General features: G+C 46.9%; 1 protein-coding gene across 1 annotated transcript in view; it reads left to right on the top strand.

Moving 5' to 3' along the window:
• LOC147099836 (aminopeptidase N-like) overlaps nucleotides 1-24735 on the top strand; it is an 84670-nt gene extending 59935 nt beyond the window's left edge. Inside the window, exons 16-20 of the mRNA XM_085968267.1 lie at nucleotides 5646-5756; nucleotides 5933-6100; nucleotides 12071-12211; nucleotides 16799-16880; nucleotides 20518-24735. Of these exons, the coding sequence (XP_085824393.1) occupies nucleotides 5646-5756; nucleotides 5933-6100; nucleotides 12071-12211; nucleotides 16799-16880; nucleotides 20518-20682 (667 nt within the window). The 3' untranslated portion in view covers nucleotides 20683-24735. The remainder of the gene's footprint in view (nucleotides 1-5645; nucleotides 5757-5932; nucleotides 6101-12070; nucleotides 12212-16798; nucleotides 16881-20517) is intronic.
• The last annotated feature ends 1059 nt before the right edge of the window (nucleotides 24736-25794 follow it).

Genomic DNA, 25794 nt, shown 5'->3' with positions numbered 1-25794 from the left:
CTCCAGACTGTCTGCCCTTCCTCACTCCAGACTGTCTGCTCCTCCTCACTCCAGACTGTCTGCTCCCCCTCACTCCAGACTGTCTGCTCCCCCTCACTCCAGACGGTCTGCTCCCCCTCACTCCAGACTGTCTGCTCCCCCTCACTCCAGACTGTCTGCTCCCCCTCACTCCAGACTGTCTGCTCCCCCTCACTCCAGACTGTCTGCTCCCCCTCACTCCAGACTGTCTGCTCCCCCTCACTCCAGACTGTCTGCTCCCCCTCACTCCAGACTGTCTGCTCCCCCTCACTCCAGACTGTCTGCTCCCCCTCACTCCAGACTGTCTGCTCCCCCTCACTCCAGACTGTCTGCTCCCCCTCACTCCAGACTGTCTGCTCCCCCTCACTCCAGACTGTCTGCTCCCCCTCACTCCAGACTGTCTTCTCCCCCTCACTCCAGACTGTCTGCTCCCCCTCACTCCAGACTGTCTGCTCCCCCTCACTCCAGACTGTCTGCTCCCCCTCACTCCAGACTGTCTGCTCCCCCTCACTCCAGACTGTCTGCTCCCCCTCACTCCAGACTGTCTGCTCCCCCTCACTCCAGACTGTCTGCTCCCCCTCACTCCAGACTGTCTGCTCCCCCTCACTCCAGACCGTCTGCTCTTCTTCATTCCAGACTGCCTGCACCCCCTCACGCCACACTGTCTGCTCCTCCTCACTGCAGGCTGCTCCCCCTCCTGACTCCAGACCGTCTGCCCCTCCTGACTCCAGACCCTCTGCCCCTCCTCACTCCAGACCGTCTGCCCCTCTTCACTCCAGACCCTCTGCCCCTCCTCACTCCAGACCCTCTGCCCCTCCTCACTCCAGACCGTCTGCCCCTCCTCACTCCAGACTGTCTGCTCCTCCTCACTCCAGACTGTCTGCTCCTAGAATCAAAAATAGAATCATAGAAAGTTACAGCACGGAAGGAGGCCATTTCGGCCCATCGTGTCTGCGCCGGACAACAAAGAGCTATCCAGCCTAATCCCACTTCTCAGCTCTTGGTCCGTAGCCCTGCAGGTTACAGCATCCCAAGTGCACATCCAAGTACTTTAAATGTGATTAGGGTTTCTGCCTCTACCACCCTTTCAGGCAGTGAGTTCCAGACCCCCACAACCCTCCTGGTGAAGAAATTTCCCCTCAAATCCCCTCTAAACCTTCCACCAATTACTTTAAATCTGTGCCCCCAGGTTTTTGACACCTCTGCTAAGGGAAATAGGTCCTTTCTATTCACTTTATCTAGGCCCCTCATAATTTTATACACCTCAATAAGGTCTCCCCTCAGCCTCCTCTGTTCCAAGGAAAACAGACCCAGCCTATCCAGTCTTTCCTCATAGCTAAGATTCTCTACTCCTAGCAACATCCTTGTAAATCTCTTCATACTCTATGTAGTGCAATCACATCTTTCCTGTAATGTGGTGACCAGAACTGCACACAGTACTCTAGCTGAGGCCTAACTAATGTTTTATACAGTTGAAGCATAACCCCCCTGCTCTTGTATTCTATGCCACAGCTAATAAAGGCAAGTATTCCGTATGCCTTCTTAACCACCTTATCTACCTGGCCTGCTACCTTCAGGGATCTGTGGACCTGCACTCCAAGGTCCCTTTGTTCCACTACACTACTCAGTGTCCTACCATTTAATGTGTATTCCCTTTCCTTGTTAGCCCTCCCCAAATGCATTACCTCACACTTCTCTGGATTGAATTCCATTTGCCACTGTTCTGCCCACCTGACCAATTTATGATTATCCTCCTGCAGTCTACAGCTTCCTTCTTCAGTATTAACCGCACAGCCGATTTTAGTATCATCTGCAAACTTCTTAATCATACCCACTATCTTCAAGTCTAGATCATTGATATATACCAGATAAAGCAAGGGACCTAGTACTGAGCCCTGCGGAACCCCACTGGAAACAGCCTTCCAGTCACAAAAACACCCATCAACCATTACCCTCTGCTTCCTGTCTTCGAGCCAGTTTTGAATCCAACTTGACACTTTGCCCTGGATCCCATGGGCTTTTAACTTCATGACCAGTCTGCCATGTGGAACCTTATCAAAAGCCTTGATAAAGTCCATATAGACTACATCAAACGCACTGCCCTCATCTACCCTCCTTCTTATCTCCTCAAAAAATTCAATCAAGTTTGTCAGACACAACCTTCCCTTAACAAATCCGTGCTGACTGTCCTTGATTAATCCGTGTCTTTCTAAATGAAGATTTATCCTGACCTTCAGAATTCTTTCCAATAATTTCCCCACCACTGAGGTTAGGCTGACTGGCCTGTAATTACTCGGTCTATCCTTTTCTCCCTTTTTAAACAAGGGTACCACATTAGCAGTCCTCCAGTCCTCCGGCACCACACCTGAAGCCAGAGAGGATTGGAAAATGATGGTCAGGGCCTCTGCTATTTCCTCTTTTGCTTCGCTTAACAACCTGGGATACATTTCATCTGGGCCTGGGGATTTATCCATTTTTAAAGCTGCTAAACCCCTTAATACTTCCTCTCTCACTATGTTTATTTCATCTAATATTTCACACTCCTCCTCCCCGATAGCAATGTCTGCTTCGCCCCTCTCCTTTGTGAAAACAGACGCAAAGTATTCATTAAGACCCCTACCGACGTCTCCCGCCTCCACACACAGATTACCCTCATGATCTCTAATAGGCCCTACCCTTTCTTTAGTTATCCTCTTACTCTTAATATATTTATAAAACATCTTTGGGTTTTCCTTGATTTTACTTGCCAAGAATTTTTCATGCTCTCTCTTTGCTTTCCTAATATCCTTTTTAATTGCACCCCTGCACTTTCTGTACTCCTCTAAAGATTCTGGAATATTTAGCCCTCGGTATCTGTCATACGCCTCCCTTTTTTTCTTTATCCTACCCTGTATGTCCCTAGACATCCAGGGGGCTCTAGATTTATTAGTCCCACCTTTTTTCTTTAAGGGCACATATTTGGTCTGAACCCTCCGGATCTCCTCCTTGAATGCCTCCCACTGCTCTGACACTGATTTACCTTCAAGTAGCTGTTTCCAGTCCACTATGGCTAAATCCCCTCTGAGTTTAGCAAAATTTGCTTTGCCCCAATTTAGAATTTTTATTCCTGGTCTATCCTTGTCCTTTTCCATAACTACCTTAAATCTAACTGAATTATGGTCACTAGCACCAAAATGCTCCCCCACTGATACGCCTTCTACCTGCCCAGCTTCATTCCCTAAAACTAAGTCCAGAACCGCCCCCTCCCTTGTTGGGCTTGCTACATACTGGCTAAAAAAGTTCTCCTGGATGCATTTTAGGAATTCCGCACCCTCTATACCCTTCACACTAATTTTATCCCAGTTAATATTGGGGTAGTTGAAATCCCCTACTATTACTGCCCTATAGTTTTTGCACTTCTCAGAAATTTGTCTACATATTTGTTCTTCTATCTCCCTCTCAGTGTTTGGGGGCCTGTAGTACACTCCCAGCAGTGTGATCGCCCCTTTTTTGTTTTTCAATTCGACCCATATGGCCTCGTTTGATGATCCCTCTGACATATTATCCCTCCTCACAGCTGTAATAGTTTCTTTAATCAATACCGCGACCCCCCCCTCCCTTTTTACCTCCCTTTCTATCCCATCTGAAAATCCTGTGACCAGGAATGTTGAGCTGCCATACCTGCCCCTCTTTCAGCCACGTCTCTGTAATAGCTATAATATCATAGTCCCAAGTATCTACCTGTGCCCTCAGCTCATCTGCCTTGTTTGCTATACTCCTTGCATTGAAGTATATACCATTTAGTAGAGGCAATCCTTGTTGACTACTATCTAGCCCTTGATTCCTCTGTTCTTCCAATTTACTTTCTATGTTTTTGTTTTCCAATTCCACTTTTTCTTCCCTCCCTACTGACTCTATTCTTAGGTTCCCATCCCCCTGCCAAGTTAGTTTAAACCCTCCCCAACAGCACTAGGAAACCCTCCCACGAGGATATTGGTCCCGTTCCCATTGAAGTGCAACCCGTCTGGCTTGTAGAGGTCCCACCTCCCCCAGAAACGGTTCCAATTCCTCAGGAATCTAAAGCCCTCCCTCCTACACCATCTCTCCAGCCACGCATTCATCTGCTCTATCTTCCTATTTCTGTACTCACTAGCAGGTGGCACTGGTAGTAATCTGGAGATTACCACCTTTGAGGTCCTACTTTTTAACCTCTTTCCTAGCTCCCTAAACTCTGCCTGCAGGACGTCATCCCACTTCCTACCTATGTCGTTGGTACCGATATGGACCACGACCTCTGGCTGTTCACCCTCCCCCCTCAGAATGCCCTGCAACCGTTCAATGACATCCTTGACCCTGGAACCAGGGAGGCAACATACCATCCTGGAGTCATGTCTGCGGCCGCAGAAATGCCTGTCTGCTCCCCTAACTATTGAATCCCCTATCACTATTGCTGTCCCTCTCCTCTTCCACCACCCCCCCCCCCACCCCTCCCTGTGCAGCTGAGCCTTCCATGGTGCTGTGGACTTGCCTCTGGCTGCACTCCCCAGAGGAACCATCACCCTCACCAGTACTCAGCACTGAATACTGGTTGGTGAGCAAGATGGGCTCAGGAGATTCCTGCACTACCTGCCTGGTGCTCGTCTTCTGTCTGGTGGTCACCCATTCCCTCTCTGTCTGCACACTCCTAAGCTGCGGAGTGACCACCTCCCGAAATGTGCTATCCACGTAGCTCTCAGCCACACGGATGCACAGCAGTGACTGCAGCCGCCGCTTAAGCTCCATCACCCGGTGCTCGAGCTGCTGTAGCTGGCGAGACTTCCCGCACATGTGGTCGCCCAGACCACGGGAGGTGTCCAGGACATCCCACATGGCACAGGATGTGCATTCCATGGGTGTGAGCTGCCCTGCCATTCCTCTAATTAACAGACTATTTACTAACCTAGCTGGAATAAACTTAGGATCAGATTTTTGGGCCACAATGTCTTCTGGCCCTGAAACCTGCAGCTAAATCGGATTTCCCTCCGTCCCAATCAGCAGAACGATTATTTAACCTTCCCAGCGACTGAATTAGATTCCTGGCCAGGACAACCCTGTTGGGTGACGGTGACACTGAGAGTGGACTCAGGAAAATGCTGTTCTTTGTGTCTTCAACTAAATCCAGTGAAAATTAATCTTGAACAGACTGTACAGCAAACCAAATAAAAGAAAAGAAAGACTTGCATTTCTATAGCGCCTTTCACCACCTCAGGATGTCCCAAAGTGCTTTACAGCCAATGAAGTACTTTTTTGAAGTGTGGTCACTGTTGTAATGTAGGAGACGTAGCAATGGCCGAATGTCCATGAGCATTCTTCCTATCTCCTGCGTAAATTCTGTGCAAGGAGTGTGGAAACCTCGGAGAAACTGCCTCTTATCTGGGGTCTGGCAATTAGGAGAAATTCCAACCCATGGACTTTTGTGCAGAAGCCTCTTATCCTTGGATTGTGTGCGGAGGGACTTGCCTTCATCATTAATAATGAGAACCATATTTGAATACTTTTGAATTGCATCTTGTCAATACTGTAAAAGTTGTACGGTTTCTTCAGGTATCTTTGTGTGTGAGTCAATCCCAGATCAGACTGAATGGCGGATTATGGTGCCTGTTTTGCAGGTACAATGCGATCAATGCGATGAGTGTGGCCTGTGGATATGGGCTCCAGGACTGTCAGAATACGTCGCAAGTGTTATACAGGCAATGGATGGAAAATCCCAGTGTTAATCCGTGAGTCTTTTGCATGAAAGTGGAGTTTGATAAAATGTAATCAGAGTTGATGGTAATATAGAGATTTACATAACATTGTATTCCAGAAAGAAAGCATTGGTAATATCTGATGTTATTATAAATATCATTTATTTCATTCTCTGTGCTAATTCTGCAACATTATTTCTGATAAATAGAATCCAAGTGAATCTGAAGACAACAGTTTATTGCAACGCAATTGCGTTAGGGGCTGAGAAGGAGTGGAACTTTGGGTGGGAAATGTTCCGGAATGCTACAATCGCCACAGAGGTGGACAAGCTGCGAGCAGCCCTGGCCTGTGCCACCGAGCCATGGATCCTGAACCGGTAAGAAGAGAGAATGAGCTGAGCTCATTAAACCGATTCCGCAGTCCACCAGGACTAACAGAGAGTGTTGACAATCTCTCACCAAACGGAGGAGACTCTCATTCAAGGACATCTCCCTAATGCAGGGAAATAAACACCAACTGAGTAAGAGTGACCCGAGGATGCAAAGACGAGTGTTTAAAGTTCCTCGCATTGTATAAACCTTTGCCTATGGGCCAAATATACTTTCAGCAGAAGAGAGAAGGTAAATCGAGAAGTTTTGGTTGGTGATGCTGTTGTGTCTGGGTATAATAAGACACAGACTGCAGGAGAAATGGTACAACAGGTGTTTACTCAACGTGGCTCACAGTGGAACTGACTGTACAGATTACTACTCAGTGCTATATACAGGCGTGGTCACTGCCGGTACTACAGTATACATGAGCTGTAAAAAGTAGTTCCCCCCTTAAAGGTATATACATTACAATTCCTCCCCTTTTAGATTAACAGTACCATAACACTCATTTAACAATTAAATATCAAACTAATTACAATTAACACTTTTAACATGCAACATTAGCTGAAAATAGTCTATTTATACATTCAGTCTTTGGGGAGGCTTCCTGATCCTTTCTGGATAGCGCCTTTCCCGAGTGTCTTGCTCTTGGTGCGGAGGCGATCCTGGCCCCCTATCGTCGGTTGGTTCATCAGCTTCCGATGCTACTGTTTCTGGGGTAGATGCGACCTGTACGTCGGGTTCATCACCAGGTACGTATGGGCGAGGCATGGGGTTGACTTGTTCCTGTGACTCTAGGATCTGGTCAGCATGGCGTCTCATGATGCTCTCCCCAACGTCCACTGTGTACATTAGTGGGCCCTGCCATGTGCATATCGTTCCTGGCTGCCATTTTTCTGTTCGGTAGTCGCGGACCAAGACTGGTTGCCCTACATTGAAGCTCCTTGTTGGCTTCTCATGGATGTGCTGGAATTGCTTACTCTCAACATCTCTTCGTACGTTTGGTCTGAGCAAATCCAGGCGAGATCTTAACCTTCGGTTAAAGAACATCATGGCTGGGGCCTGGTTGGTGACTACATGTGTCGCATTCCGGTAGGCGAACAGGAAATTGTCCACCTTGTGCTGCAGCGGAATGTTGTCATTGTACATAGCCTTTATTGCCTTCTTAAAGGTTTGTACGAACCTCTCAGCCAATCCATTTGTGGCTGGATGATACGGGGCGGATGTGTAATGCCTTACCCCATTCTTTTTCAAGAACCTCCGGAACTCTTCGGACACAAACTGTGGTCCGTTGTTGGAGCAAATCTGTTCTGGCAAGCCATTATTGGCAAAAATGGTCCGTAGGACTGCAATAGTTTTCTCCGTGGTGGTGGAGGACATTTTGATGACCTCAGGCCATTTCGATTGCGCATCCACGGCTATTAAAAACATTGAGTCCATGAATGGACCAGCAAAATCAATATGCACCCGTTGCCATGGAGATGAGGGCCACTCCCATGGGTGTAGAGGGGCCTGTGGTGGTGCATTTTGGACTTTCTGGCATCCTGAGCAGCTCTTGGTCAGGTCCTCGATTTGTTTATCGATTCCCGGCCACCACACATAAGCCCTGGCTAGGCTTTTCATTTTTACCCCTCCCAGATGACCCTCATGAAGCTCATTGAGCACTCTATCCCTTAACTTGGGTGGAATTACCACTCGGGATCCACACATCAAGGTCCCCCGGCACACTGACAGCTGTTCTCTCCTTGTCGAGAATGCTGGCAACAGTGAGTCGCCATGTGCTGGCCATCCCTTCACCGTCAAATCATATACCCGAGACAGTGTCGGGTCAGTTCGGGTTTCCTTTTCGATACAAGCGTTAGTTACCGGTAGGTATTCAACTATAGTCGAATGGAATATTTTGACAGGATCCACTGCTGGTGCTTCCTCCGCAGTAGGCAGTGGCAGGCGTGATAGCCCATCAGCATTTCCATGCTGTTTCGTGCCCTTATATTCAATCTCATAGTGGTGCGCCCCTAGAAAAAGTGACCATCTTTGTAGTCGTTGCGCAGTCATCACCGGAACGCCCTTCTTTGGATTAAAAATGGAGACAAGAGGCTGGTGATCAGTCAGCAAGGTGAATTTCTACCCGTGCAGATAGTGATTGAACTTTTTCACTCCCCACACTAGGCTGAGGGCCACCCTGTCAATCTGGGCGTAGTTACGCTCGGCTGAGGTTAGTGATCGTGACACAAAGGCTATTGGCCTCTCTGAGCCGTCCGAGAATTTGTGTGACAGCACCGCTCCAATGCCGTAGGCTGACGCATCACATGCCAACCGAATTGGTAATGCTGGGTTGTAATGGGCCAATACCTCTTTCGATGTGATTAGTGTTTTGCTCTTCTGGAAAGCTCGTCTACATTCGTCACTCCACTTCCATGGCGCCTCAGTTTGCAGTAGGGTGTTCAGTGGGTGTAGTATTGTAGACAAATTTGGCAAGAACTTATGGTAGTAGTTTACCAGCCCGAGGAACGACCTCAGTTGTGACACATTTTCCGGTGTCGGAGCCTTGACTACTGCCTCAATCTTCTCTGGGGACTTATGTAACCCCTCTTTATCGATAACGTGGCCACAATACGAGATCTGTTTTCTAAAAAACTCGCATTTGGGGTGGTTAGCTCGGAGCCCATATTCCTGCAATCTAGTGAGCACCTGCTCCAGGTTGGCAAGGTGATCACTGTCATTTTCGCCCGTGACCAGGATGTCGTCCAAATAACACTGGGTCCCTGGGATCCCTTGCAGGACTTGTTCCATTGCCCTCTGCCAAATAGCCGGAGCTGATGCTACCCCGAATACCAGCCGGTTGTATTGGTAGAGACCTTCATGGGTGTTGATTGTGAGGTATTTTTTTGATGCTTCTTCTACCTCCATTTGCAGAGACGCCTGGGCCAGATCAATCTTAGTGAAGTGTTTCCCTCCAGATAGCGAGGCGAAAATATCTTCAATCTGCGGAAGTGGATATTGTACGGTGTGAAGGACCAGGTTCACTGTTACCTTAAAGTCCCCACAGATGCGAACCTTCCTTGGTTCCCCAGGCGTGCTGCTCATCGACTTTTTCATCACAGGGACGATGGGTGTAGCCCACTTGCTCCAGTCTACCTTGGACAGTACACCTGAACGTTCCAGACTCTCCAGCTCTGCTTCGACGGCTGGGCGGATCGCATAAGGTAACGGTCTGGCCTTAAAAAATTTTGGGCTTGCGTTTTCTTCAATTTTAATCATCGCTGTCATGCCTTTTAGTGTTCCGAGTCCTTGCTGGAACACTTCTTTCGCATCAGTTAGGATCTTTGACAGTCGCCCAGGTGTGACGTCGTCATCCTTTTTGTCAGCCACGGTCAGTGCCTGTATGGAATGCCAATCCAGTTGTATTTTCCGGATCCATTCACGTCCCAGTAATGGTGATCCTCCATCTTGCAATACATACAGGTCTAGTTTTGGTGTTTCCTTACCGTTATATATAACGGTCACCCTTATTTTTCCTTTGGGGTAGACTTTTTGCCCCGTGTACGTCTTCAAAATAATTTTTGTGTCTCTCAAGGGTATGTGTGAGAATAGCCGCTCGTAGTCCCTCGGTTTCTGACTGTTAGGGCTGATCCTGTGTCCAATTCCATCTTTACCTGGACTCCTGCTATCTTGAGAGTGACCCAAATGGTTCTGTGATCCTCCGTTGTGATCACATTATGTAGTTTCAGACAACTCAGTTCCCTGCTTTCGGAGTCGTTATCACTCTTTTGTTCGTCTGAACTATTCTCCGTCATCTTATGTACCTTCTTGTACTTTCCTTTGGTAGGTTTCTTATTGCTGGTTTTCTTTCCTGACCTGCAGACTCGTGCTATGTGTCCTACTTTTCCACACTGTCTGCACACTTTGTCTTTGAACCAGCAATCATTCTGGTCGTGTGTTGTTCTGCCGCAACGATAGCACTTCTCTGTTCCATATGACATTTCGTTTGTGCCATATTCTTGCGGTCTCTGTTGTATCTCTGCAGCGCCCCGTGCTGCTGCTTCATATGATACCACAATGCTGAAAGCCTTTTCCAGTGTAAGGTCCTTTTCAGATAAAAGCCGTTTCTGGGTTCCTTCACTTTGAAGCCCACACACAAACTTGTCCCTTCAGGTATCTGCCAGTCCCGCTCCAAACTGGCAGTGTTTCGATAGTTTGTGCAGTTCTGTTAAATAATCAGCATTGCTTTCATCCTTATGCTGGTTCCGTTTGTGAAACTGTAATCTTTCTGCTATCAGCAGCGGTGTGGGGTTTAAATGTCCCTGTAGTATCGTTACTATGTCTTCAAAACTCTTTTCCGTTGGCTTCGTTGGGGTTACTGGATTTCGTGATAAACCATACGTCTTTGCACCCATTAAATTTAACAATACCGACGCTTTCTTGTCATCTGACACCTCATTTGCCTTGCAGTATACCTCTATTCGTTCGACATATGTAGTCCAATCTTCGACTTCATTGTCAAATGCGGTGATACTGCCACTCTTTGGCATTTTGGGTGTGGTTTAAAATGGCATCTCCGAATGGCTTAAAATGGCATCTCCCGCGCTTTCCTTCCTCCCCCGCTGCTGCCAACGCCGCTCCCGGTGGTTCTCGTGGCAATGGCGGCGCACTGTAGGTTTCGCGCGCTTCTCCTGCGCTGCTGCCAACGCCGCTCTCGGCGGTCCTCGTGGCAATGGCGGCGCCTCACGGGTTTCTGCGCGTCTCTCTCTCCCCCTCTTCGACACTGCTCGGCCCCTGAACACCGGCTGTGCCCTGTGCGCTCTGCCCTCTCTCTCTCTCTCTCCCCCGTCGACGCTGCTCGGCCCTTTGCTGTGCTGCTCGGTCGGGCTCTAGCCCACCGCTGTCCGGGAAGGGTCTGCGCACTACCTGTTGCCAGCCCGTTTCGCTGGACCAATTCGACTGGAAAGCCAAGCCTGGCTGTCGACAACCTCCCCCGCAATTCTCGAGTCTCTGCTGGATGACTGGGCGGTTGCCCGTGGTCGACGCCCGAGTCTCTGGCCTTGACCTCCAATCCACTGATCTCCAGGAACGAATCCCCGGGAGGTGATGCAGAGTTGCAGGTAGGTTCGAACTTGCCTTGTCGCCAATGTTGTGTCTGGGTATATGACACAGACTGCAGGAGAAACGGTACAACAGGGGTTTACTCAACGTGGCTCACAGTGGAACTGACTGTACAGATTACTACTCAGTGCTATATACAGGTGTGGTCACTGCCGGTACAACAGTATACGTGAGCTGTAAAAAGTAGTTCCCCCCCCTTTAAGGTATATACATTACAGATGCCATGTTTGAGAGAGCTCGGGGAGGGTTTGTAGTTTTGGGAAAGAATTTGTCCTGTTGCAAAGTGTAAAATTCCCGGGCAGGGAAGGGTCGGGCCAGGGATTTAAATCTGGAAAATTATATTCCCACCCCGTGATGTAATATTAATGTGGCGCACAGGGGGATCCCGCGATGTCTGTTAGCTTGGCAACACGACCACTGCGGGAGGAGCCAGCTGGTCAGAAGGTTTAAAACATTACTTCTCCGAGAACTCCTGTTGGCCCCTCCCTATGCCCCCCGCCCCCCCCGCAAACCGCACACTCCCCCACAACCTCCCTGCGCCACCACCCCTGCACCCACAAGATGCTCTCACCTTCCCTCGCCCCCCCCGCACTCTACCCCACACCCACCCCTGCACCCTCAACACCCTCCCACCTTCCCCCCACACCCTCCCCGCGCCCCCGCACCTCCCTACCTTCTCCCCCCCCCCCACCCCCACACTCTTCCCCCCACCCCACACATTGAGATTCTGAGCCCCAGAAATGAATATTTGGATAGGTTGCTGCAGTGATTATATTTAAGCGATGTTGTGACCAGTTATGTTGCACTGAATCAGGAATTTATCATCCTTTCAAGAATTCTACTTATTTAATGTTTTCTTTGATATGTTAAAGATATCTCGAATATACTTTGGATCCGACTAAGATTAGAAAGCAAGATGCCACATCGACCATTGTTTCCATTGCCAGTAATGTGGTCGGTCAGTCTCTGGCCTGGGACTTTGTCAGGGCAAGGTGGCAATACATATTTCAGCAGTGAGTACCTGACTTTCTGAATAATCATCAATTTAACTAAAATCCTACATGTTGTGCACGAATTAGAATTTATATCCCATGGGAAGTTACTGGGACTCTCGGCTTATTCAATTACAATCCCTCTGTTATGCATAAGAACATAAGAAATAGGAGCAGGAGTAGGCCATTCGGCCCCTCGAGCCTACTCCGCCATTCAATGAGATCATGGCTGATCATCCAAATTCAGTACCCTGTCCCTGCCTTTTCCCCATATCCCTTGATCCCTTTAGCCTTAAGAAATATATGTAACTCCTTCTTGAATATATTTAATGAATTGGCCTCAACTGCCTTCTGTGGTAGAGAATTCCACAGGTTCACCACTCTCTGGGTGAAGAAATTCCTCCTCATCTCTGTCCTAAATGGCTTACCCCTTCTCCTTAGACTGTGACCCCTGGTTCTGGACTCCCTGCCATCGGGAGCATCCTTCCTGCATCTAGTCTCTCTAGTCCTGTTAGAATTTTATAAGTTTCAATGAGATCCCCTCTCATTCTTCTGAACTCCAGCGAGTATAAGCCCAATCGACACAATCTCTCCTCATACGTCATTCCTGCCATCCCAGGTATCAGTCTGGTGAATCTTCGCTGCACTCCCTCCATGGCAAGAACATCCTCAGATAAGGCAACCAAAACTGCACACAATACTCAAGGTGTGGTCTCACCAAGGCCCTGTACAACTGCAGCAAGAAATCCTTGTTCCTGTACTCGAACCCTCTCGCTACGAAGGCCAACATACCATTTGCCTTCTTAACCGCCTGCTGCACCTGCATGCTTACCTTCAGCGACTGGTGCACAAGGACACCCAGGTCTCGTTGCACTTCCCCTTCTCCCAATCTATTGCCATTCAGATAATAATCTGCCTTCCTGTTTTTGCCACCAAAGTGGATAACCTCGCATTTATCCACATTATACTGCATCTGCCATGCATTTCCCCAATCACCGAACCTGTCCAAATCATACTGGAGTTTCTCGGCATTCTCCTCACAGCACACACACCTACCCAGCTTTGTGTCGTCTGCAAACTTGGAGATATTACATCTAGTTCCCTCGTCTAGATCATTAATATATATTGTGAATAGCTGGGGTCCTAGGACCGATCCCTGCGATACCCCACTAGTCACTGCCTGCCACTCGGAAAAAGACCCGTTTATTCCAACTCTTTGCTTCCTGTCTGCCAACAAGTTCTCTATCCAAGTCAGTACCTTGCCCCCAATCCCATGTACCTTAACTTTACACTCTAATCTCTTATGCGGGACCTTATCGAAAGCCTTCTGAAAGTCTAAATACACCACATCCACTGGTTCTCCCTTATCTATTCTACCAGTTACATCCTCAAAAAATTCCAGTAGATTAGTCAAGCACGATTTACCTTTTGTAAATCCATGTTGACTTTGTCTGATCCTGTCACTCTTTTCCAAGTGCTCTGCTATTACATCTTTTATAATGGACTCCAGCATTTTCCCCACTACCGATGTCAGGCTTACTGGTCTATAATTCCCCATTTTCTCTCTACCACCTTCTTTGAATAGTGGGTTAACATTAGCTACCCTCCAATCCATGGGAACTGTTCCAGAGTCTATAGAATTTTGGAAGATGACCAGCAATACATCTACTATTTCTAGGGCCACTTCCTTAAGTACCCTAGGATGTAGATTATCAGGCCCTGGGGATTTATCGGCCTTCAATCCCATCAATTTCCCTAACACCATTTCCCTACAAATACTGATTTCATTCAGTTCCTCCCTCTCATTCGACCCTATGTTCCCCAACATCTCTGGGAGGTTATTTGTGTCCTCCTTTGTGAAGACAGAACCAAAGTATGTATTTAATTGGTCAGCCATTTCTTTGTTCCCCATTATAAATTCCCCTGATTCTGACTGCAAGGGACCTACGCTTGACTTCACCAATCTTTTTCTCTTCACATATCTATAAAAGCTTTTACAGTCAGTTTTTATGTTACCTGCAAGCTTACTCTCATACTCTATTTTCCCCCTCTTAATTAATCCCTTTGTCTTCCTTTGCTGAATCTTAAACTGCTCCCAATCCTCAGATTCGCATAAGCTAACGCTTCAACCACAGGTGGCTGGCACATGGAGATGAATATAAGTCCGACAGTTTCAAACCCCAGTATGATTTGGACAGGTTGGGTGATTGGGTATATGTATGGCAGATGCAATATAATGTGGATAAATGCGAGGTTATCCACTTTGGTGGCAAAAACAGGAAGGCAGATTATTATCTGAATGGCAATAGATTGGGAGAAGGGGAAGTGCAACGAGACCTGGGTGTCCTTGTGCCCCAGTCGCTGAAGGTAAGCATGCAGGTGCAGCAGGCGGTTAAGAAGGCAAATGGTATGTTAGCCTTCGTAGCGAGAGGGTTCGAGTACAGGAACAAGGATGTCTTGCTGCAGTTGTACAGGGCCTTGCTGAGACCACACCTTGAGTATTGTGTGCAGTTTTGGTCGCCTTATCTGAGGAAGGATGTTGTTGCCATGGAGAGCAGCAATGATTCACCAGACTGATACCTGGGATGGCAGGAATGACGTATGAGGAGAGATTGGGTCGATTGGGCTTATATTCGCTGGAGTTTAGAAGAATGAGAGGGTATCTCATTGAAACTTATAAAATTCTAACAGGACTAGACAGACTAGATGCAGGAAGGATGTTCCCAATGGCCGGGGAGTCCAGAACCAGGGGTCACAGTCTAAGGATATGGGGTAAGCCATTTAGGACAGAGATGAGGAGGAATTTCTTCGCCGAGAGTGGTGAACCTGTGGAATTCTCTACCACAGAAGGCAGTTGAGGCCAATTCACTAAATATATTCAAAAAGGAGTTAGATATATTTCTTAAGGCTAACGGGATCTAGGGATATGGGGAGAAAGCAGGGACAGGGTACTGAATTTGGATGACCAGCCATAATCTCATTAAATGGCGGAACAGGCTCGAGGGGCTGAATGGCCTACTCCTGCTTCTATCTTCTATGTTTATGTGTGTCAGCTTGACCAGTCACAAGGTCAGTAGATTTACAAAATCTTGTCCCAAACCTCCAACAACAAAGTTGTTGCATTTGAATGCCAGCCACGTTACAGGAGCACTTTTAAAGTTCTGCACCAATAATGACTACAGATCATGTCCTCCACCAACTCGTCTCCTTGTAGCTGGACTGTTTCTGACAAGACGGGAAACAGGAGTCAGAGGCATGAAAATGGAAAACCTCTATGAAAATAGGATTATCAAGGCAGTTAACAGGCTCTTAACTGCCTTAACTACCTCTCCCAGCGGTTGGAGTCGGGTCAGTTTGGGAGTGGCTGAACAGACACTCATGAAAATTGCATGGGGGCGGGTTGGGTGTCTGAAGCCATTTTTCCCGATTTTCGCAGCTGACCCTCCATATTAAAATCGAGCCCAAAGTATTTGTTTAATTTCTCTGCCATTTCCTTATTCCCCATTATAATTTCTCTTGTCTCAGCCTGTAAGGGACCCACATTTACTTTCGCTAATCTTTTCCTTTTTACATACCTATAGAAGCTTTTACAGTCTGTTTTTATGTCTCTCGGTAGTTTACTCATTCTAGTTTCCCTTTCTTGATCAATTTCTTGGTCTTCCTTTGCTGAATTCTAAAATCCTCCCAATCCTCAGGCTTACTACACTTTTTGGCAACATTATAAGGCTCTTCCTTTGATCTAGTACTATCTATAACTTCTCTTGTTGGCCACAGTTGGACCACTTTTCCTGTGGGGTTTTTGTGCCTTAAAGGAATGTATATTCGTTGTAAATTATGTATTCATTCTTTAAATGCTAGCCATTGCTTGTCTACCATCATACCTTTTAATGTAGTTTTCCAACCTACCTTGGCCAACTCGCCCCTCATACCTACGGAGTTTGCTTTGTTTAGATTTAAGACCCTCGTTTCGGGTTTAACTAAATCACTTTCAAACTTAACATAAAATTCTATCATATTATGGTGACTCTTCCATAAGGGCCCCTTTACTACAAGGTTATTAATTAACCCTTTCTTATTGCACAATACTAGATCTAAAATAGCCTGTTCCCTAGTTGGTTCCTCAACATACTGATCTAGAAAACTATCTTGAATACATTCCATGAATTCGTCCTCCACACTATTACTGCAAATTTGGTTTGCCCAGTCTATATGTAGATTAAAGTCCCCCATGATTACTGTATTACCCTTGTTACATGCACCGCTAATTTCCTGATTTATACTCTGCCCTACATTACAACTACTGTTTGGGGACCTATAAGCAACTCCCACCAATGTTTTCTGCCCCTTGCTGTTTCTTAGCTCCACCTAAACTGATTCTACTACTTGATTTTCGGAGCTAAGATCCTTTCTCTCTACTGTCTTTATCCCATCCTTTATTCTCAGGGCCCCTCCTCCTTTTCCATTTTGACTATCTCTTCTAAAAGTTAAGTATCCTGGAATATTTAGTTCCCAACCTTGGCCACTTTGCAACCACGTCTCTGTTATGGCTATTAGATCAAACCTGTTAAATTCTACAAAGATTAATATTTGAAATATTTCATTGTTTAGATACGGTGGTGGGTCATTTTCATTCTCGTCATTGATAGAGAGAGTGACACAACGATTTTCAACAGAATTTGAACTGACACAGGTTGGTGATAACTTTGAGAATTCTCTTGTTCTAGTTAGCTTAATCTGACAGTTGCTTGATATAGTTTAACCGCTCCTGCTTAGTGAGCATAACCCACCTCTCTCTCAAACAATATTTCTCATTTACCTAAACCATAGATTGAGCAGGCTCACTCAGTTAGCTTAACCGGTTGCCAGCTGAAGCTCGCCACTGCTCAGACATTCCACTCATTTAGCTCAACCGGTCTTGTACTTAAATAGTAAAAAGCAAATTACTGCAGATGTTGGAGTTCAGATGCAGGTCAGGCAGCATCGAAGGAGAGAATGGAAGTTAATGTTTCATTGTCGACCCTTGTTCAGAGTTTGCACATGAAACACTCATTGTTATCTCCAAAGATGTTGACTGACTGCTGTGTGTTTCCAGGACATTCTCCTTGTTTCAGCTTCTTATTTGCATAGAGTCATCAATCTTTTTTCATTAGCGAACCATCTGTCACTCAGATAGATGAAACAGGTTTCCATTTCAATAAGATAATCAATCTTGATCATTTAGCTTAGCCAGTCTGTGTTTGCTAACACTCCACTTAGTACTCCAGTGCAGTACTGAGGGAGTGCCGCACTGTTGGGCAGTACTGAGGGAGTGCCGCACTGTCGGAGGGGCATTACTGAGGGAGCAGCGCACTGTCAGAGGGGCACTACTGAGGGAGCGCCGCACTGTCAGAGGGGCAGTATTGAGGGAGTGCTTCACTGTCGGAGGGGTAGTACTGAAGGAGTGCTTCCCTGTTGGAGAGGCAGTATTGAGGAAGCGCTGCACTGTCAGGGGGCAGTATTGAGGGAGCGCTACACTTTCAGAGGGGCAGTACTGAGGAAGTGCTGCACTGTTGGAGGAGCAGTACTGAGGGAGCGCTGCACTGTCGGATGGACAGTACTAAGGGAGCACTGTGCTGTTGGATGGGTAGTACTAAGGGAGCGCTGCACTGTCGGAGGGGCAGTACTGAGGGAGCGCCGCACTGTCGGATGGACAGTACTAAGGGAGCACTGCGCTGTCGGAGGGGCAGTACTGAGGGAGTGCCGCACTGTCGGAGGGGCAGTACTGAGGGAGCGCCGCACTGTTGGAGGGGCAGTAATGAGGGAGCGCCGCACTGTCGGAGGGGCAGTACTGAGGGAGCGCCGCACTGTCGGAGGGGCAGTACTGAGGGAGCGCCGCACTGTCGGAGGGGCAGTACTGAGGGAGCGCCGCACTGTTGGATGGGCAGTACTGAGGGAGCGCTGCACTGTCGGAGGGGCAGTACTGAGGGTGCGCTGCACTGTCGGAGGTGTCGTCCTTTGGGTAAGATGTTGAACTGAGGCTCCGTCTGCTCTCTCAGGTGGATGTAAAAGATCTCACGGCACTATTTCGAAGAGCAGGGGAATTCTGGCCAATATTTATCCCTCGAGCTACATCAGTAAAACTGGATTATCTGGTCATTGTGACATTGCTGTTTGCAAATTGGCTGCCACGTTTCCTACATCACAACAGTGACCAATGTTCCCACTAATTTCTTTTCGGTTCGCATTCCCTTTCACGGGCTACGTGGCTCATTCAAAATTTTACACGCAAATTCTCCCGTTGAAAAGCCGGTGCACGGCCTGCACGGGACAGCTGCGCGGCTTCGTGGGAACGTTTACGGTGACTACACTTCAAAAGTATTTAATTGGCTGTAAAGCACTTTGGGAAGCCCTGAGGTTGTGAAAGTTGCTGAAGAAATGCAAGTCATTCTTATTGACCAGTGCCATTTTACTAGTGTAGATGTTATAAACTCTAGATTTAAATGTTAGAGATTTCTTTAAGAAATACCAAAAATGATAAACTACTGAATAATGATTTCCATTAATAATCAGCAATTTAACCTAACACATTGTGAATAACTTCAGACAAATAGGAGCAGCTTGTGACTGAAAATGCCCAGAATAGGGAAATAAATTGCTCTGATTTCTCCGTCGAGCTCCGAACACTTGATGCGACTCTTGGGCTGGTGTTGATATTACAAGCCTCGTGGACCAGAAGTATTTCTTTAATCTGTATCTGGAATTTCTGCAGAAAATTTTCTCAAACTCTCCCCATTTAAACAAAGGAACAAGAGGAGGCCATTCAGCCCTTGAAGCTTGCTCCACCCTTCAGTGGGATCATAGCTGATCTGTATCTGAACTCCACTCCCTGCCATTGCTCCATAACCCTGATACCCTCACCCAACAAAATCTATCGTTCTCAGTCTTGAACATTTCAATTGACCCCCAGCACCCACAGCCTTTTGGAGCAGAGAGTTCCAGATTTCCACCCCACTTTGTGTGAAAAACAGCTTCCCGGTTTCACTCTTGAACGGCCTGGCTCTAATCTTAAGATTATGTCTCCTTGTTCTAGACTCCCCCCACCAGAGGAAATAGATTCTCTGCGCTAGATTTTCGGGGAGCCGTCAGGCGGGGTTTCAGGCGTGTGGGGGGGGGGGAATCCCCGAATTTGGGGGTCCCGACACCATCCCGCCCAAAACCCCGCCCCACGTAAGTTTCAGGGGCGGCTGGGACCCGCCGAAACCAGGCGGGAAGGGATTAGTGCCAATTAACTGCCTGTTAACAGGCAGTTTTTAGCCTAATCCCTATTTTGAGGGGTTTCGTGTGGGTTTCCCGACGGCTCCAAACCATGCCACGTTGGAGCGGCGGGCCGTTGGGTTGAAGGAGTTGGAGGGGTCGCGATGTCGGTGTTCAGGTGAGTGATGGGTGCATGAGTGTAAAGGTAAGTGTGTTTGGTGTGTCTAAAGTGTGTAAAGAACTTTTACTTACCTGAACTTACCTTAACAGCCTTTCTTCCTGTAGCCGTCGGGAGCCCATCACTCAGCCGGAACTTAAAGCTGAACGGCTGCGATCTGTCAAAAATGACAGCCTTCAGCTTTGAGTGCCGGTGACAGTTCTAACTGAGTCTGTGCAGAATGACTCATGTTAGAAATCAGACTGTCAGTGTTTCACAGCTTCAAACAGCTGTGAGACACTGATATTTCATCTGTCAAGAACTCTTGACAGATGAAATTGCAGTCTGTAACGTCACCTGTTGCCGGATGACCCTTAATTGGCCTGCTAAGCCTGCTGGGCGGGCTCAACAAGGTCAATCAAGGAAAAATCACACGGATTGGCTGGACGTCGAAGTAGGCGGGTCAAAAACCCGAAAGGGGAAGTCCCGCCTTCTTCCTGACAGATTTGGCAAAATCTACCCCTCTGTATCTATACTACTATTGGGTAAAGTAGTATAGAAGTTACGTTACTGGACTGGTAATCCGGAGGCCTGTATCTGCACCCCTAGATCAATGTGTCTGTACCCCTAGATCTGTGTACCCCTGATTCTTTGTATGTGTCCCTAGATCTCAATTGCTCCATTGCATTGAGAATGTTACTGTTATCGTTAAGAATGAGGCTTCACTGTCAAAACAAAGTGAAAGATGTATCTCTCATTCCTCAGCTCCTTCCAATGTTTCTCAAGGTTACTAATGACTCTAATTATCGAGGAGTAAACTTTTCTGGAAGAAAGTAAGGCTGTTGGCATTAGAAATATATCCATGTTAAACACTGTCCATGGCTGGTTTAATCAACATGTGGTAACTTATTTGCTTTGTTGCTTTCATTCTTTACAGCTCGAACAGTTTAAGCGAGATAACGAGCACATTGGATTTGGCTCCGGGACTCGGGCACTGGAACAGGCTTTAGAAAAAACGAAGGCCAATATCCAGTGGGTGAAAGAAAACAAGGAGCCTGTTAGCAACTGGTTTAAGAATGCCTTGGATTCCAACAATCCTTAACTGAACGGCCATTGGTAAATGTAAATAGAAAATCTCTGAAATAGGTTTCTGAATGCAACTGAAGCAAGGAAGCAGTTTCCGATCGGAACCATCAGCAGATCTGTTCCACAGGAGAATGTTTTATTACTTATATCTGAAACAACAGAGGAAACTTTATAGTCACATAATTTCAGGCCATGTTTGAGTAATGGTCCAAAACATAGGGAGCTAAAACCAGAAATACCATATAAGCCAATACATTTCAACCATGCCATGTCACCCCATACTGTGCAATGTTACAATGCCAAAGCATCGTTGACAATAACATATTATAGAATCATAGAAATTTACAGCAGAGAGGGAGACCATTCAACCCATTGTGTCCACGCTGGCCGAAACAGATCTATCCAGCTTAATCCCACTTTCCAGCTCTTGGTCCGTAGCCTTGTAGGTTACAGCTCTTCAAGTGCCTACCCAAGTACTTTTTAAATGTGATGAGGGTTTCTGCCTCTACCACCCTTTCAGGCAGTGAGTTCCAGACCCCCACCACCCTCTGGGTGAAAAAGTTCTCCTCAACTCTCCTCTAATCCTTCTACCAATTATTTTAAATCTCTGCCCCCTGGCTATTGACCTCTCTGCAAAGGGAAATAGGTCCTTCCTATCCACTCTATCTCAGCCCCTCATAATTTTATACACCTCAATTAAATCTCCCCTCAGCTTCCTCTATTCCAAGGAAAACTACCCCAGCCTGTTCAATCTTTCCTCATAGCTAAAATTCTCCAGTCCTGGCATCATCCTGTCCTTCATTCTTCCAGCGCATTTCACACTTCATCTAGAGCCATCCTTTGTCTCTTTACCTGTCCTATTACCATCTCGTCTCACCTTAAATATCTCTTAATGTCTCTTCACCTCTTAGACCTTCCCTTTTGTTCTTTCATCACCTCCCCCATTTCCCAGCCCCCAAACCCCCAAATCTGTCTCATTTCCTGCTTTTTTCCCCTCAGTTCTGAAGAAGGGTTTCGACCTGAAGCGTTAACTCTGTTTCTCTCTCCACGGATGTTGCCTGCTGAGTTTTTCCAGCGTTTTCTGTTGTTACTTCCTCGTAAATCTCCTCTGTACCCTCTCTAGTGCAATCACATCTTTCCTGTAATGTGGTGACCAGAATTGTACGCAGTACGCTAGCTGAGGCCTAACTAGTGTTTTATACAGTTCTAGCATAACCTCCCTGCTCTTATATTCTATACCTTGGCTAATAAAGGAAAATATCCCCTATGCCTTCTTAACCACCTTATCTACTTGTCCTGCTACCTTCAGGGATCTGTGGACATGCATTCCAAGGTCCCACTGTTCCTCTACCTTCTCAGTATCCATTTATTGTGTATTCCCTTGCCTTGATAGCGCTCCCTAAATGCATTACCTCACACTTCTCCGGATTGAATTCCATTTGCCACTGTTCTGCCCACCTGACCAGTCCATTGATATCTTCCTGCAGTCTACAGCTTTCTTCCTCACTATCAACCACACAGCCAATTTTTGTATCATCTACAAACTTCTTAATCATGCCCCCTACATTGAAGTCTAAATCATTGCTATATACCACAAAAAGCAAGGGACCCAGTACTGAGCCCTGCGGAACCCCACTGGAAACAGCCTTCAAAGGACAAAAAACACTTGTCAACCATTATCCTTTGCTTCCTGCCACTGAACCAACTTTGGATCTAACTTGCCACTTTCCCTTGGATCCCATGGGCTCTACTTTTCTGACTAGTCTGCCCTGTGGGACCTTGTCACAAGCATTGCTAAAATCCATGTTGACTACATGAAACAAACTAACCTCATCGACCCTCCTCATTACCTCCTGAAAAAATTAAATCAAGTTAGTCAGACATGGCCTTCCCTTTACATTTACCTACCAATTCCATACTGGGCTGTAATATTTCTTACCAAGTGGTTACACACCATATTATACCACACACAGCGGCACAATAACAACGCGCTTAGTGAGAGAGAACCAGAATGGAAATGAAAATCAGGTAGTTTCTGTAACAGCAGTTTCCCCCACTGCGCATAATCAGTTGCTGAAATATTCTTCTCTGCTGAGATACTACATTGGACCTTTGCCCATTGGCTGTAGTGATTGGACCTTTGCCCATTGGCTGTAGTGATTGGACCTTTGGCCATTGGCTGTATTGATTGGACCTTTGCCCATTGGCTGCAGTGATTGGACCTTTGCCGATTGGCTGTATTGATTCGACCTTTGCTCATTGGCTGTAGTGATTGGACCTTTGGCCATTGGCTGTAGTGATTGGACACTTGGCCATCGGCTGTAGTGCTTGGACCTTTGCCCATTGGCTGTAGTGAGTGGACCTTTGCCCATTGGCTGTAGTGATTGGACCTTTTGCCCATTGGCTGCAGTGATTGGACCTTTGCCCATTGGCTGTAGTGATTGGACCTTTTGCCCATTGGCTGTAGTGATTGGACCTTTTGCCCATTGGCTGTAGTGATTGGACCTTTGCCCATTGGCTGTAGTGATTGGACTTTTTGCCCATTGGCTGTAGTGATTGGACCTTTGCCCATTGGCTGGAGTGATTGGGCCTTTTGCCCATTGGCTGTAGTGATTGGACCTTTGCCCATTGGCTGGAGTGATTGGGCCTTTTGCCCATTGGCTGTAGTGATTGGACCTTTGCCCATTGGCTGTAGTGATTGGTCCTTTTGCCCATTGGCTGTAGTGATTGGACCTTTGCCCATTGGCTGGAGTGATTGGGCCTTTTGCCCATTGGCTGTAGTGATTGGACCTTTGCCCATTGGCTGTAGTGATTGGTCCTTTTGCCCATTAGCTGTAGTGATTGGACCTTTGCCCATTGGCTGTAGTGATTGGTCCTTTTGCCCATTAGCTGTAGTGATTGGACCTTTGCCCATTGGCTGTAGTGATTGGTCCTTTTGCCCATTGGCTGTAGTGATTGGACCTTTGCCCATTGGTTGTAGTGATTGGTCCTTTTGCTCATTGGCTGTAGTGATTGGACCTTTGCCCATTGGCTGTAGTGATTGGTCCTTTTGCCCATTGGCTGTAGTGATTGGACCTTTGCCCATTGGCTGTAGTGATTGGTCCTTTTGCCCATTGGCTGTAGTGATTGGACGCTCTCCATGTGATTGTTGTGCGATTTTCTTTCAGTGTTTCTTTATTTTGATTGGTTGTTGGCAACTCCTAGATTTAAAACTTTCTGCTGGTTTCATTCACACGCTATCACAGTTTGAAGTTGCATTGTTTAAAGCAAAATATGAAATAGGCTTTAGAACAGGAATCTCAGTGATGTCTGGACAGACTTGTAAAGGATGAACACTATTCCATAGCGGGCAAGGGACACTGGTAGATTAGATCAATGTCTTCATTTACAGAGAAAAGTGTCACAAGTATATGACTGAAATAATGTTTATTATTAAACAATCTGATGGGTTAATTCAGCTTTGTAGAATGAATTTTTGGTGCATGGATTATGCTTTAAAGAAATAACTTGCATTAATAATTACATCCTGTGTTCTGTCGGTCACTGGATATGTCACACCATTTCCAGGGAGGGTGCAAATGGCTGGCCTTTTGATAATGTTTCTAAATAGCACCTGGAACAGTAAAATAGTTCATTGAATTAATTTTATTAAATTAATAATGAAAGAGAAAATGCCTCAGTCAGTTCCTGTCAGCAGGAGGCCTCTGAGAAAAATGGGGCAAGTTCTTCTGGCTCTCCCTGAACCAACAGTTCACAGCCTGAAACCAAACTCCAGAGAAACAGTCCCAGAAAAAATTCAGATCATTAATTGCTAAAGATTTGCAACATGTATGTGCGTGGTAAAGATTGTCACAGGATGGGGACTGTCTGATGGAACAATGAGATCTTGTGCCTGGCCTGTCGATTTTACACAGCAGGGACTTCAAGAACTGAATGAAAGTCACAATGAGCTTTGTTACAACACTAAGAGAACCTGCGGGAAACACCGTGTAAGAATACAACTTGTGTCTCTAGCACAATCAGAAATGTTTATCGTAATTTTCCTAAATAAAAGCTCCCATTAAAAATCGTTCAAAAGCATTATTTGTGTGTTGGTTAAATTCAGTGATTCACTCTTCATAGCGGTAGGTAGTTTGGAGAAAAGCTGGGGCTTTTTGAGGGGGGAGTTTCCCAGCCTGTGTCTAAATAGACTCAAAACACTTTTTCCTGTAGATTTCTGAAACCCGTGCATTCCTGAATGAGTTGGTGAGCAGCATCTGGGGAATTCTGTGGAAGGGAGCCCGTCTTTCCTCTTTACAGCCTGATTTACCTGTTTTGTACTTTCAGCATTTCTGTTTTTATTTCTGAGGATTTTCTGTTGATTTGCAGGAACACAGCACTTTAATGAAGGGGCATTCGCACTCCTTCCCCACTCTCTCAGAATGGGGCATTCCCTCTGCCAATTTTTCTGAATGATTGAAGGAAAGGGGTGAGAGGATGATAACGTGCAGGAAGGGGTATTAGGGTTGTGCAGGAGGGTGCTGGGTGGCCATGCTCAGGGTGCAGTGTGAAGGGTTAATTGTGCAAGTGTTGCTTTAACAGGGTGATTAGTGAGCTGGGTGTGGGGGGGGGGGGTGGTGCGTGCAGGTAGAGGGGGTGCCCAGTGTGTTACCACACTGCCTTGGTGAGGTCACCCAACTTCTTGCAGCACTGGTCTGCAGTCCAGGGGGGGGGAGAGAGTTGGCCTCAGTGCCAGTCTGGGGGGAGGGGGAGAGAGTTGGCCTCAGTGCCAGTCCGGAGGGGGGGGGAGTTGGCCTCAGTGCCTCCTCCCTCCACGCAGCATGTTTAATTTTGGAGTGATTTGCTGGTCCCCACACCTGTTTGGTCTTCTCCTCCTGCCTGCGATCCGCTCGAGAAGGGTTTGAATGAGCAAAGTTGTTCGTTCCTGTCCTGACTGGAGCCCGGCAGCCCTCTGGGTGCAGATGAAGCTTTAGTGGACATTATTCTGTAGCAGTATAATAATATTGCTAAAGGGTGAAAGAGCCAAGCCCTGTCCCTCTCTGCCTCATTGACCCCAGTCTGCTGCGCAAGAGTGCAGGCTGACCTTTTTAAAGGTTGCATCAAAGTTTCCAGGCAGTTCAGCTGCTTA

Source organism: Somniosus microcephalus, chromosome 27 (assembly GCF_052327205.1).
Source record: "Somniosus microcephalus isolate GS21.2 chromosome 27, FLI_Smic_1.0, whole genome shotgun sequence".
NCBI classification, from domain to species: Eukaryota; Metazoa; Chordata; class Chondrichthyes; order Squaliformes; family Somniosidae; genus Somniosus; species Somniosus microcephalus.
This window is presented reverse-complemented; position numbering and strand designations above follow the sequence as displayed.